Source organism: Arvicanthis niloticus, chromosome 1, assembly GCF_011762505.2.
Source record: "Arvicanthis niloticus isolate mArvNil1 chromosome 1, mArvNil1.pat.X, whole genome shotgun sequence".
NCBI lineage: Eukaryota > Metazoa > Chordata > Mammalia > Rodentia > Muridae > Arvicanthis > Arvicanthis niloticus.
Genome location: NC_047658.1, coordinates 22,843,249 through 22,857,125, shown reverse-complemented (window position 1 = coordinate 22,857,125; position 13,877 = coordinate 22,843,249). Strand labels below are relative to the sequence as shown.

The following is a 13,877-nucleotide window of genomic DNA, read 5'->3' as shown; positions in this document are numbered from 1 at the left end:
CTAAGAGTTTTGACAGTCTGCAAGTGTTTTATCTTATTACTCTCTTCACCTACAGATAAAGCTGTGTCTGCACAATTACTTTGAAGAGTTATTTTTCTTCAGAAATTATAAAATATTTCCCTCCTATCTCTTGGCTTCTGCTTTTATATTTTAAAACCATCTATTTGATTCAAACTGTTGTTTTGCTTTAATTTATTACCTCTTCCCATTGAATACTTTTCCTATCTTCTTCGTGTAATATGCCATTAAAATTCTTCCAAAGAATCCTTTCCTCTCCGCATTCAAGGTTTGCAATGTAGTATTACAACGCAGCACTCTGAGAGGGGAACACTATTTCTTTACCCTGGGACTCCAGATATCACCACATGACTCGCTTTGGACAATAAACCACTAGCCATGTGATCAGCTAAAAGAGCCTTTTAAAGCACAAATTCTAGGGCTCACTTGCTCTTGGTGCTCAGAACCTTAAGGCTGCCATGTGAAGATGTCCAAACCATTCCATTAGAGAGTGAGATGCCAAAGGGCGAAGGTTGGAAGGAGAGCCATCTTGCTACTTGCTGAGGGGCCAGCTGGCCACAGGCTCTCCAGAGAGCCAAGCAGGAACAAGCATAGTGAATCAAAAAAGAAAAAAAAAAATACTGGACCTGGATGCTAAGTAAAATTATCCTTTAAACCTCTAAATTTCTAAGTGACCCAGTGGGCTGCAGGTAACGCAGAGTATATTCACTTTGCCTTTTGTAATAATAATCGACATATTTTAACAATTCAGAAAGTTCCTAACAATTATATTTCCAACAGCTCCTGTAACATTTTTCTTTCTTAAATTCTCCAGATTTAATTCGGAAATTAAACATTCTTTATTTTTAAATTTTTCACATAGATATGAAAATAAATACGTAACATGCCTATGTATAAATATTTGTATTGGATAATATATAGTAGGTACACATACATGTATACATATCTGTGAGCATGCACTAAACAGGTGTATAAAATTCATACTTATCCTTCTTTTCTGCGTTTTAACCTCTTCTTCCCTTCCTTACTTCTGTAGAACTATCAGGGTAATGACCTTCTCAGTAAGTACCCTTTTAAGGCTGCTCAACCCACCTGTGTCTCAGCTAATGCTTAGCAGACTCACTGAAGACTTATCTCACCTGGTGACCAGAGTTTTCATCTCTAGAAGTGTTTTCGGTTCAACCACTCCCAATCAAATTCATACTCTCTGGTTAGCACACATAATTTAATATTGTGTTACTTTAAATATCTCAAGCATGAGGATTTAAAAAAAATTATTTGCTAATTTCATTTCTGCAATCCTTGAAGGGCTAATTTATTTCTTTCCCTTTGTCACCCATGATGATTCATATACTCCTCCTTTCAACAATTAATCAGCTGGGTACTGCAAGAGGACTGAGAGTGACTTCTGCAAAATTAATTTGCATTATTACATTACCACAAGGTAACTACCAAGGACTGCCTGGAGCATTTATTGCATTAAACCTAGGGTGACATCCACATGACGATAAGGCTGAGGTTAAGTTCTCAAAAACACTCTTTTTGTGATCCGAGTGGAGAGGGAAGCAGGCTGGTTTACGCACCATCTGGCTTTGCTGAGTAAATGACTCTGTCTGCCTCCCCTTCACTGAGGCTTTAGTTCTACCCAATACTCTCCAACATACATGGGATCTAAGGCACTTCTCATACTTCACAGACTGCTAGAACTCAAACTTCCAACCGGAGTTTTCACACATTGGTAATAGGGGTGCAAAATGGCTCACACGGTTTGTAAAACAATTTGGCAGTTTCCTATGAACTTGAACATTAATTTCTGACACGGTGATCTCACGCCTACATATTTATGTAAGTGAACAGAACCTTTCACTCACAAAAAAATCTATCCACAAAGGTTGCTAGTGACTATTTGTAAGTGCTAAAAACTGAAAAACACTCACATGTTCATCAGTTGAGCAGCAGCTTCACCATCATGTGTGTGCTTCCTAGCTTTTACTGTCGACTTGACACATCCCAGAGTCACAAGATTTAGGAGCCTCAACTGAGGGGTCACTCAAATGAGACTGGCCCGTGGGGCATGTGTTTGGGAGACTGTCTTGACTGTTAACTGACACTGGGTGTGAGGAGAAGGGTCCAGCCTAGGATGGGTCACACCATTCTCTTACAGGTAGTCATGGCCTATATAATAAAGCTACTTAAATATAAGCCTGAGAACAGACCAGCAAACAGCACTCCTATAGTTTCAGATCTGAATTCCTGCCTGAGTTTCTGCCCTGACTTCCCTCAATAATACACAACTATAACCCAAACAATCCCTTCCTTGCCCTAAGTTACTCCATCATGATATTTGTCTCCACTTTGCAAAAAGTAAACTTATACACTGTGGTTTATTCGTACTGAAAAACTGGAACATTATTCAGGAATGTAAAAAAAAGTGAACTACTCACAAATACAAGAATTTTAGTGAACTTCAATGTACATAGTTATACAAATGTCAATATGCCCAAATGATTTCATGAATAGAACATTCTGGGAAAGCAAGATTCAGAACAGCTGAGTGGATTAGGATAAGGAGAAATGAGAAAGGAATAACCTGGAGATGCTGGAGTGATTCTTTATCCTCATAGCAGCTGCAGGGATGAACTAAAATTTCTCAAAATCATAAAGTTGTACATTTAGAGGGGCATCTTTTGATATGTTTTGTAATGTGGTGGCATGATGCAGCAGGAGGGGGTGCCCCACCAAGGTATCAGACATACAATGGATCTAATATGAAATGAAGTTGATCTGGGACATGAGAACAGGGTCTAGGGACTAGAGTAGAGGCAGAGAAGAAAGGGAGACAGAGAAGAACTGAAAAAGAGAAGAGAGAGAAAGAAGGGAAGAGGGCAGCCAGAAACATGTGGGAAGATAGGGAGGGAGAGGAAGAGAGACGGAGGTCAAACAGTCCTTTTATAGCAAGCAAGGTTCTTACCTTGCTGTTGCCAGGAAACTGTTGGGTGTAGCCTAGAAGAAATGCTAACACCTTTTACTGTGTGTAAATTATATCTTAATTTTCAAAGGAAAAGATCAAGGCTCTGTGTTTCTAGTTGGAACATACTCTCTCCTAGATTTTTCTCTCCTCCATATATTTAGTCCCTAAAAATTTGCTTTCTTGTAAGTACAATGATGAATTTAAAAAGATTACACCCATATTTTATCCAGCATTTATAAGTATTTCAAAACAAGAGAATTTTTAAAATATCAGTCTTCCATATTGCCAGAGGCAAAGCCTACCATTCTTCACAGAACAAGAGTAATTTAAAATTTAATGGTGTTAAGTTTCCAGTTCATTTTATCACAGTATCTCCATGTTTCCACTAAGAAGAATACAGTTCCTGTATTGTCTTCATAGCCAAGAAAACCAAACCCAAAGAAGGTGAGATTTTACTTCTTATGTATGATAGATACCTGTCCCAGATTCAAGTATCATGTATGCTGATGTTGGACCCAATCTTTTCTATTAATGTGATAAAATACCAGGACAAAGGTAACTTAAAAAAAAAAAAAACAATTTAATTGGGTTTACAGTTCTAGAGGATGAGAGTCTATGACTGTGTGAGAAAGTATAATGTTAGCCAGCTAGATCAGTAGCTAAGAACCATGAGCAGAAAGCCAGCCAAGAGAGCTAGCTCCAAATGGTGCTGACCAGAGTCTTTGGAAACCTCAAAGTCAGCCTCCCAGTAATATGTCTCCTCCAGTAAGGCAATACCTCCTAATCCTCCCCAAATGGTTCCACTAACTGGGAATCAATTATTCAAACCTGAACACTTGAAGGCCATTCTCCTTAAAACCACTACAGTTATTTAAATCTTCCAGAATTAAGAGTTTAATAAGATACATCCAATAGGTCATTTATGTTCTTGATCATCCATGCCTATGAGGACAGAGAACTAAGTAGTTTATCTAAGGAGAATGCAACATAGTGAGGCCCTAGGATAAACTACTCAGCTTTCTGTTTAGTTTCAAAATATCTACTTTATAGAGTACTATGCCATTAAGTGAGCCAAAACCATGTATATTCCGTTAAGTGTTCAATACTCATTGCCATGCCTTTCCACTAGTATACGTGTATACATATAACCAGCAACATCTTCTGTGCCTAAAGCATAGAGAACAACGTGGAAGAGGTGGTGGGATAACTGTAAGAGCCAAGGTTTGGGAAGGCACTATGAGTTTGTGTCTCCTAGACATGGAAGAGAAGCTTTACCCATATTACCTCAACAATACATCTGCCTAACAAGCACTAAACAATGGCAACACTCATAGACAGGCTAATGTGGAAAGAGGAAATCTCATGAGACCCTATCACTGACAAAGGACTATAGGCAACTAACAGCCGCTAGAAGAGGGAGAATTACTCTTTTCCAGGAATGAACTCTCTCTAATTGGTTAGTCAATACCAAGGAGTTAGTCCTGAAATTATATACCTACCAGTAACACCAAATGGACTCAGCATGCTATATTTATAATTTTATGCATATATGTAGAACAACATTAACTTTCGTAATTACTTTTCTATTGGTGCGAAGAGACATAATGGCCAAGGCAACTTATAAAAGAGAGGATTAAATTTGGGGCTCATGCTTCCAGAGAGTAGTAGAGGCCACAACCATCATGATAGGGCAAGGCAGCAGGCAGGTGGGCATGGTGCTAAGCAATAGCTGAGAGCTTAGATATTGAAACAAGAAGCACAAACCACAGAGAAAGAGCTAACTGGGAATGGCATGAGCCTCTGAAACTTCAAAACCCAAGCCCCAGTGACACACCTCCTCTAACAAGCACTACCTCTTAATACTTCCCCGAACAGTTCTGCCAAGAAAGGACTAAGCTTTCAAATATACAAGCCTAAGGGGACCATTCTTATTTGAAGTTCCATAGTAATTAAAAAAAAAAAGAAGCCATGATTTTGAGAGGGAGTGGCAGGGAGGATGTGGGAGAGGATGAAAAGAAAAGGTAGAAATGATTTAATTTTATTTTAATTAAAATTGAAAGAAAGAAAGAAGAAAGAAAGCAAGAAAGAAGAAAGGAAGAAAGGAAGGAAGGAAGGAAGGAAGGAAGGAAGGAAGAAAGAAAGAAAGAAAGAAAGAAAGAAAGAAAGAAAGAAAGAAAGAGAAAAAAGAGAACAAAAAAGAAAATTGGAATATATGTTGAAATCAGAGCTTACCTTGAAAAAGCCATGCTTTTGGTTACGTTGCCCAAGCCATAGATTGCTTCCTGGAGGAAGGTTGGTCTCTGGAGGGTCTATCACACGCTCATAAATCCTGTAGAAACAAAGAACATAGTTGTTAATAGAGGGACTTAAAGCAGAACCCAGAGGTGCCATATTGTTTACATAGTTGTACATAGCTGCTAGTTTAAAGAGGTTAAGATATGACATGCTTTAAATGACAGGTACCATGACAGAGATCTTTCCCATGACAGTAGTAGGCACATTGTCTGGGCACCCCATGCCTTTCTTAACCCCCTTACCATGAGGTTGGGGTGGTGAGACTAAGAAGACACCATTTTGAATGTCTACTCTGAGCAGTGACCCCTATACACATGTGGAAGGAAGTGATTTTATCTCAATGGTACAGGTCAAAGAGCTGATGTAGAAAGAATATAAACATGTTCACAAGTGCAGCGAGCAAGGATAAAAAGTACATGTCAGCATTATGGTAAAGCCATCATCTTTCTGGCTCCAGGAACTGCCATATCAACACATCCCATCAACAACCAATCACAAGGTTTTCATTAAGCAGGACTTATGCTCCAAATTCCATAATAGGTAATAAGAAACTAAAGCAATGAGCTTTGGACAGACAGACCCATATAGTCCTATGACCATGAAACTTAAGACAGACAATATCCTGAAACATCCAACATATCCCAGGCTTGCCCACACAGAAGGTGGGATTTCAGAACAATTGTCTTGATTCCATCCTGCCAACGCCAGATAAACAGTGAGACAGGTTAAAAATCTATGCTTTCTCAAGACCAGCTAATCCCAACCCTCCATTTTCCCCCACAGCAAACACCTCTCAGTACTTGTAGTTTTCTGTGATAGATACCACAACAAAAAATCAACATGGGAAGGAAAGTGTTTATTTGGCTTACATAAGCTAGAAGCAGAGACCATGGAGGAATGCTGCTTACTGGCTTATTCCCAGGCTCCCAGTTTGCTTCCTTTCTTATACAGCCCAGGCCCACCTGCCCAGAGACAGTACAACTCACAGAAACCCACATCAATCATTAATCAAGAAAATGCCTGTACTGGCGTGTCCATAGGCCAATCCAATGGAGGCAATTCCTCTACTGATGTTCTCTCTTTTCAGATGTGCCGGGTTGATGACCAAGATTAGCATCACAGTGCTGGAAGCCCAGAGAACTCTCAATAGTGTAAGATGAAGAGTCATACATTTCAGGTCCAAGTGAGGGCCCTACCTACTCATGTTTTCCACATTCTTTGCTCAGGGCGGCTACTGAGAAGTCATTCCCAAGTTATGTCAGGACCTCCAGGTTATCATGGAGCTGACTACCCCTTGCTGGAGAACAGAAGGCAGTGTATTTCTCTAGAAGGTTCTCAGAAGAAAAGTCTAGAAGGACTGAAGACTTCCAATTATATATAAAAAAAATAAAAAATAGAGAGACTCTTGCTATTGGAAGCTGATATAATACAGCCTTTTACCCAAGCTATGCTGTCCACAACTCTACATCTCCAGGAATATGCAGCTCAGAAGACTCTGTGGAAAGCCTTGTTAGAAACATGAAATATATCAGGGCTTTTTGTACTAATTATATTTGCATTATAAATGGAAACTCAAAACATAATTAAGGAGAAATAAGTTTCCCTTAAGAAGATAGGCTATGTTTTCTTCATAGGAATCCAATCTTTTGTGTGTGTTAGATGGGTCTTCTTAGGTAAAACAATTTGTTAAAGTGACTTTATAGTACAACAATATATTACATACTTTCTCTAAAAAGGGTTCCCAGGCTCGATATAGTGAAAAAGCTAGAAACAAGCCAAACTTACAACAAAAGAGAAAAGCAAGCATAAGTTATAAAAGTATCAGCTTCTAAAAATTTACTATAGTCATTAAGAGTGATAAATATGCAGATTGTGAGAAATGGGAAAGTATATACAAAATAATTTTCACTAGAGAACATGAAGTATAAAGTTATTTATGTACTAAGGAGATAACGGTGGAAAAGTTATGCTTGACATTGGTGGATACAAGACAGGCTAAGGAGAAATGGAGATCACGGTATTTAGAGGAAGAGATAGGACCATAATTTTCTACAAGGCTGTCTCACTAATAAATTTAAAACGTTGTCAACCCATTTACTTTAGCCTGTATTTCCCAGTGTTCACCTCTGTCAGAGTCTGAGGAGTTTCCGTGCCGATACAGTCTTCCTTATACTCAATATACTCTTGAACCATCTCCTCTGAGCAGGGTGGGCCCTTAATATTTATAGAGCGCACAAGTGAATGGAGGATGGAACAACCAAACAATACCATGCACTTGTGCTCCAATGTTGTATGCCCAGTCCCCACTAGGGTCTCCTCTGTAGGCCAGGGAGAAGTATAAGATGCTGCCTCCCTGGCAAACAATGTCTTCCAAAAAGCAAGAATCAGTAAAGAATTTGTGCACCAGAAGGCAGAATCAGCAAATTGCATACATGTATAGCAACGCAGAGACTTTAAAGACACACTATGTATTTTTTTTTAAGCTTGCAAACTCTTCATAAGAGACGTCAGCAAGATTAACTAGTATTGCCATGATACAAGAGTCTGTAAGTGCTGGGCTTTGAACTCGAAGTTGTGGCCATGCTCCCACACTGCCTATTTGGCTGTTCAGTAAAGAGATTTCACTGCAGAAACTGTAGCCAAGCTATTGCTTCCCCCAAGAGTTAGACAAACAGAGCCTGTTAATTTTTTTTTTCAGACAAAATACCAAAGTATATAATGAGATCACGCTTGGGTAACTCATGAAGCATCTAAATTTTTAAATGGGGAGGGTGTGGTTTGCCTATCCTGGTGCATACTCACATCCCAAGCCAAGTTAGTATCTTTTTGTACAAAAGCAATATAAAAGTACAATTTACATAAATCAAGTACTAGTCCTGACTTGACTGACTTATCTAGAAGGAAGGGAGAAGAAAGATCTTGTAACTGACACAAGGACTTGTAACTGCAGACTCACTGAGATGGCCACTAGATAGAGACAATTTGAAGATAAAAGTCCTCAGAAGACAAGCAGTGAGAAACAGCTCTATTCTGTGCCAGTTTTTTGAAATGCCTATATATATCTTTTATGTTTATGTCTTTTCTGTTGCTTCCTTACTAATATCTGGGACTGTATGATAGAATGACCCATGTGAGTTCCTCTTCAACCTTTTGAACGAAACTATCATACAGTGCATTAGTGCCTCTAAGATCCTGGTAATAGCTGGACTTGCCTTTCGGAAGAATTCGGGTATTCCAGTGACCTTGACCCAGAGTGTTCCCCTTCAAGCTGTGTTTGCATTTCCTGACTGCCATTGCTCTTATCCTCTGCAGAGTCCGTATGGAGTAGAGCCTTTACCTCAGGACCCAGCCCTGTGTCTGCACCATTGTACCGTTTACTGATAGATCCTTCATGATAGTCTATGAAGCCCCTTGGAGCTACCTGGTCACTCTCTAGTACTTAGTTTGTCCAAAATGGGTTATCTATTTCCCATTGACTCATTGACTCTGTCCTCCCATAGGACACCCGGAAGGGGAGACCTTGTCATTTTCAAGTCAGCATTTCTAGTGTCAAGAAGACTGCCAAAAATAGTGTACATCTACTGAGAATGAATGAATAAATGAATGAATGAACAAGTGAATGCTTCCTGGATCTTCAAAATCAGAGTATGATAGTTAGATGGGTATAAAAACCTACCAAGTTGAAACTTTACAAGAAGCAATTCATAAAGCTGGATAATTCAGACTGAGGAAAGAGTTTGTCGGAAGAGGTGCTCTGCAGCATGCTGATAACCCTTAGGGAAATCAAGTCAATAAAATGAGTGAAATGTGATCATCCCTCCCTAGCATCATCCTCTGCCATCCCCACCTTGTGAGATTTACACACAAAGCTAGAAAGAAGCAAGACAAATGCTTCTCATTGTTTCCCACCCAGAAAAGAGAAGGGGTAGCAAATTTAAATCTGTCAGGCAGGCACGTTGCTAACAGGGAAGCTAGATAGCTGTATTTCAGAAAGAAGGATAAACAGTGGGCAACTTGAAAATTAATTAGATCAAGAGCTAAGCCAGTGACTTACAGTTTCTGTTGGCTACATTATCATCATCCCAAATAACACTGCAGTTTCTCTTCGGATCATATAAATCTCTTTGCTTTTACCAAATTTATCACACTCTCATAGCCTGTCTGATGCAAATAATGAATTACTCCACTGTCATCGGAAATCTACCCCCTTTTTTGACTGCAGAAAACCTAATTCCCATTTAGCCCTGTATCTGAGGCTTCGAGCTCACTTGAGCCATTAAACATGGTGCTGACTATTAAGTGGTATTGGAGGAGTTATGGAAATTGTGCATGCCATTAGTATCCATCAGGAGTTTAAAGTATAAGGATCTCATTTCTAATACAACACCATGCAAAATTAGCCATCCAGTCAGACATAAAACCTGCCTTAGGAAAGAGAGCAGCTGAGAGTAGCTGACAGTCCGGATAAAATCAGCAACTGGATCCAGGGTTCACATCAGGAATTTCTTCACAAGGAGCAACCCCTCTTTATGTGTGACTTTGAGTAACAACACCCTCCTGCTTAAAAGACTGGTCCATATTCCTCAGAAAATTCAAACCTCCTGTTTCAAAGCAATGCCTTCAGCATTCAACACTATGTAATATAAGGGTTGAACTGTAAGACATATGAAAGAATATTGAATGATTATTTATCTGGATGAAGAAATATCTCAAGGACCTTTCCTAACTACATAGATGAATGACTTTCCAATGTAAACACATGAATTATCATGTATTACATCCCTGTTTACTAAGACACAACAAAGCCCTACTAAGGCACTGAATAAAGATGTTTCTCTTGGGCCTTGCTGCCAACTGAAGAAAAGCTTCCACGCACTCTTGTAGAAAGACGTTACAACAACCTTGCTCAGTGTGTGGAGAACTCTCTTCCCAGGAGAATGTCAGATGATCACTAGAATGTTTCCTCTGCAGAACACAGGATCATTTTCCCCAGATGTCCCCACTGCTGTGGCAATGGGTTTTAAGCTATAAGGGACCAGCACATACTTACTCCTGATGGCCTCATAGGGAAGTGTGAGAACAACAGGTGTTTGAAGGCAACTAGAAAATGTAAGGGCATCCATCTGATGTTATTAACATTATTCTTGTCACCCACAAATGTTGAGTCCAGAGGTCTGCACTGTACCCAGAGGCTCCTTAAATCTCATTCACTGTGACAGGGCACATCGCCATCTGTGCACAGCGACCTGCTCGTTGCCTGGCTGCTATTTATTATTTTCTAACATGGAACACACAACCCGAAGATCTTGTACCTGAAGACATGAAAGGGTGCCCCAAGGAACAGCTCTGTAGTTCTCTCCTACCAATCTGCTTAACAAATCCAGTTGACACTCAACAAATAATTAGACTTTTTAAAATGCACCTCTGGCATTAGAGGGGGAAAACAGAGTGTCACAGGGAGAGGAGCCAGCTGTGTAGTCTGGACTGGCTGACCAGGGAGCCCCAGGGGACCTCTGTCTGTGACTTCCCAGCTCTGGGATTACAAAGGTAAACTAGAACACCTTACTGTTTTTAATGTGGGTGGCAGGAATTGAACTCAGGTTCTGTGAGAACTTTACAAATTAGTCCATATCACCAGCCCATCTTCTACTGATTCTTCCCAACACTTTTTCTCTGCCTGAAGCTCATAATCCAGAGTCAACCTAAAATGCTTCTGATTTGCAGATCAATGTCAAATAACATAGTCACATAATTCTACATATTTAGTATTTTATCTGTGACTTGGCAGTATCAGTGTTTCTTAAATCTGTAGGAAACTATGATGCTGGCATTATGGTTTCAGACATAAAGAGACTTGATGGAACACCATCAGGATTAAAAGTGACATTAATAGTCAGGAATCAGGTCAACTCAAGATGAACACTGGGGGGAAAAAAAGCTTCCATACTTAAGATATGCAAGCCTCTTAAACACAATGTGTGAGAGACTAAGAATGAACAGAACTCTTAGCTGTATAGCTGGTGAGGGGGCAGCTCTTAGCTGTTTTGCATTAACAGTGATTTAAAATAATAGTGTCAAAAGGAAGATTGGATGAAGTGGAAACTTCTTGTTTGGAAAGTCAGTTAACGTCAAATGATGTTTTGCTAGAGCGCACAGGTGAAAGGGTGTTTTTCTGAAGCAGACACCACAGGAAGGAATGTTTTCCTGAAGCAGACACAGGGGAAAGATGTTTTGATATAGCAAACACGTGAAAAGACCTGTGATGAAGGAGTATAATATGACCCCACAGGGAGATGAGCACTGAGCATTGGTTTGGTTTGCTCTACCTCACTCTATTCCTTAATAACTACATGCATGTATTGGTTCACCTTACATAGTGTTGTTGATCTCTAGTGGTGACGCTGCCAGAGAGGAACTCTCCAAAGAACTGCTCATGAGGTTCCTACAGCAGCTTGCTCCTTCCATAGCCTCACCTCAGGCTAGTTGGTGAGCCTTATGGTTTCTTCAGGCTTGAGCTACAGTTGCTGGTTCATGTCTGGTGTCTGCTTGCTGAAAGAACTGTACTGTAGCTACTGGTTCGTGCATGATGTCTACCTACCTAGAGGACTGCACTGTAGCTGCTGGTTCGTGTGTGGTGTCTGCCTGCTTAGAGGACTAGTCTGTGGGTACTGTGTTATATTTGGTGTTTGCTTCAGGACTGAACTGCTGAGAAAGATGATCAAGCTTGCCCTGAAGAACTATTGCTGAACAGGTCTACTTCCCCCACTTCCTACTAACTTTTCCACTACCTCTGATGGATGGTAGGCTAGAAGAGAGGTTGAACCCTTATTAAAAGTAGGTTGCAAAACAATCATGCCTATAATTGGGAGTTTAACTGTACCATGAGCAGTCCAGTTTCATCTGGCTTAAATCTGAGTCGATCTGCTCAGGGAGTGATGTGTACTTCTAGAACTTTCCAAACTAAACACACACCTCAGAAGGAAACAAGAATGTGAAGGACATAGGAGCCAAATGAAGAAACGAATAGTGGAAGGGCAGAGGCAGCCTGAAGAAGGCTGATGGGTGCCTTTAGCACATGGCATTGCCTTCTGCTCTGCAGTGGATTCTGCAGAGTAAAACACCCAGTGGCTAGATTACAGAAACTTCACGAGACAGAGAAAGACCATCTGGACTGGAGTCAGCAAGCCCCTGCTTATGCGTTACCTCTCTTCTTCACACTTTGTAACCTAGGGAAAGTTACTGTACCTCGGATTTTTTTTTTTCAACCTCACGCTTTTTGTTTTAAATGTGGCTTTGTGCAATCAAGGCTGAAGAATGACATTGACCTTCTGGTCTGCCTACCTCCATCTCGTAAGTGCTGGAATTACAGACATACCACCACCACACCTAGGTAATTTTAATAGCAATCCATTTTATACAGATTTCCTATAAACACCCAGATAATAGTCTGGAAAGTATTTCATGAAGTTGTAAATGCTCTTTCCAAGTGCAATGTTATTAATGTCATTGAAGAAAAGAAATGCTCTTATCTTCACCAAATAACCTAAAAGATATTTTTGTTTGAATTATTTTCAGACAAACTGTGGAAGTCCTCAGAGAAGCCACTTGGCTTTACTGGATAAGCACACTTCAGCTCCCAATCTCTAGAAACGAGGATCTTGGAAGTTTCAATGTAAAGGAGAACTGAGTTTGTGCCCTCAAACCACTCTGTCAACAGTGCCCCCAGCAGCACTTGGAGGCCACAGCCATTGCTGCCATCTTTTCCCGGGGTCCACACAAAATGTGCTATATACAGGGCTTAATGCTGTCCCTGTCATATCTGTCTTGTTATTCCCTGAGATGAAGATTTAAATGCTCTTCCTATGATAGATCAAAAGCCTGCTGCTCATGGAGGACAAACTTGGGTAGCAGGGACTCGTAGGTCAGAAAGGACATTGAAAGTCTTCTAATCCCACCTCCATCTGCTACTTGTTACATTAATATACAAACATCCAAAAGCCATCTGTCAGCTGTGAGCAGGTATATGTCCTCCTATAACAGCTTGAAGTTTCCCAGAGCAAAGCAGAACTCCCCAAAGACCTGATGATTGACATTTCCAAACAACCCATGTTGTTTGGAATATGTCAGGGTCTATCAGCTATGGTAAGGAACAAAAAAAATATTTCAAAAACTCTCTCTCTCTCTCTCTCTCTCTCTCTCTCTCTCTCTCTCTCTCTGTCTCTCTCTCTCTCTCTCTCCTTTAGGTTTTACACAGCTTCAGGCTACAAGCTATACACCTGCACTAAATGCTGGTACCTCTAAAACCCAAGACATAATCTATATTCTTTGGCTCTTTCTGGGACTCTTGATGGAGGTTTGACTTGAAAACTTTGAATGTAAAGTCTTTTGATAATGTCCAAACTTGTCTAGGCAAAAGGAGAACTTCATGACTTTGTTAAGTATACAAATTTCTGGGTCCCTCAAAACTCAGACTTACACATGCAAATATGGTCTTGAGACAAGAATCACTGATGGATAGATCTGACTTGCCCATCCCCACACAACAGTTAGATTTAGATGATGATCCTAATATATCATCACTACAGTCTTACTT

General features: G+C 40.1%; 1 protein-coding gene across 2 annotated transcripts in view; it reads right to left on the bottom strand.

Annotated features, from left to right (window-relative positions):
• Positions 1–13,877, bottom strand: part of Nell1 (neural EGFL like 1) — an 823,979-nt gene that overhangs the window by 638,174 nt on the left and 171,928 nt on the right. For both annotated transcript variants that reach the window (XM_034515089.2, XM_076934998.1), the window contains exon 5: positions 5,222–5,318. In XM_034515089.2, coding sequence (XP_034370980.1) covers positions 5,222–5,318 — 97 coding nt within the window. The remainder of the gene's footprint in view (positions 1–5,221; positions 5,319–13,877) is intronic.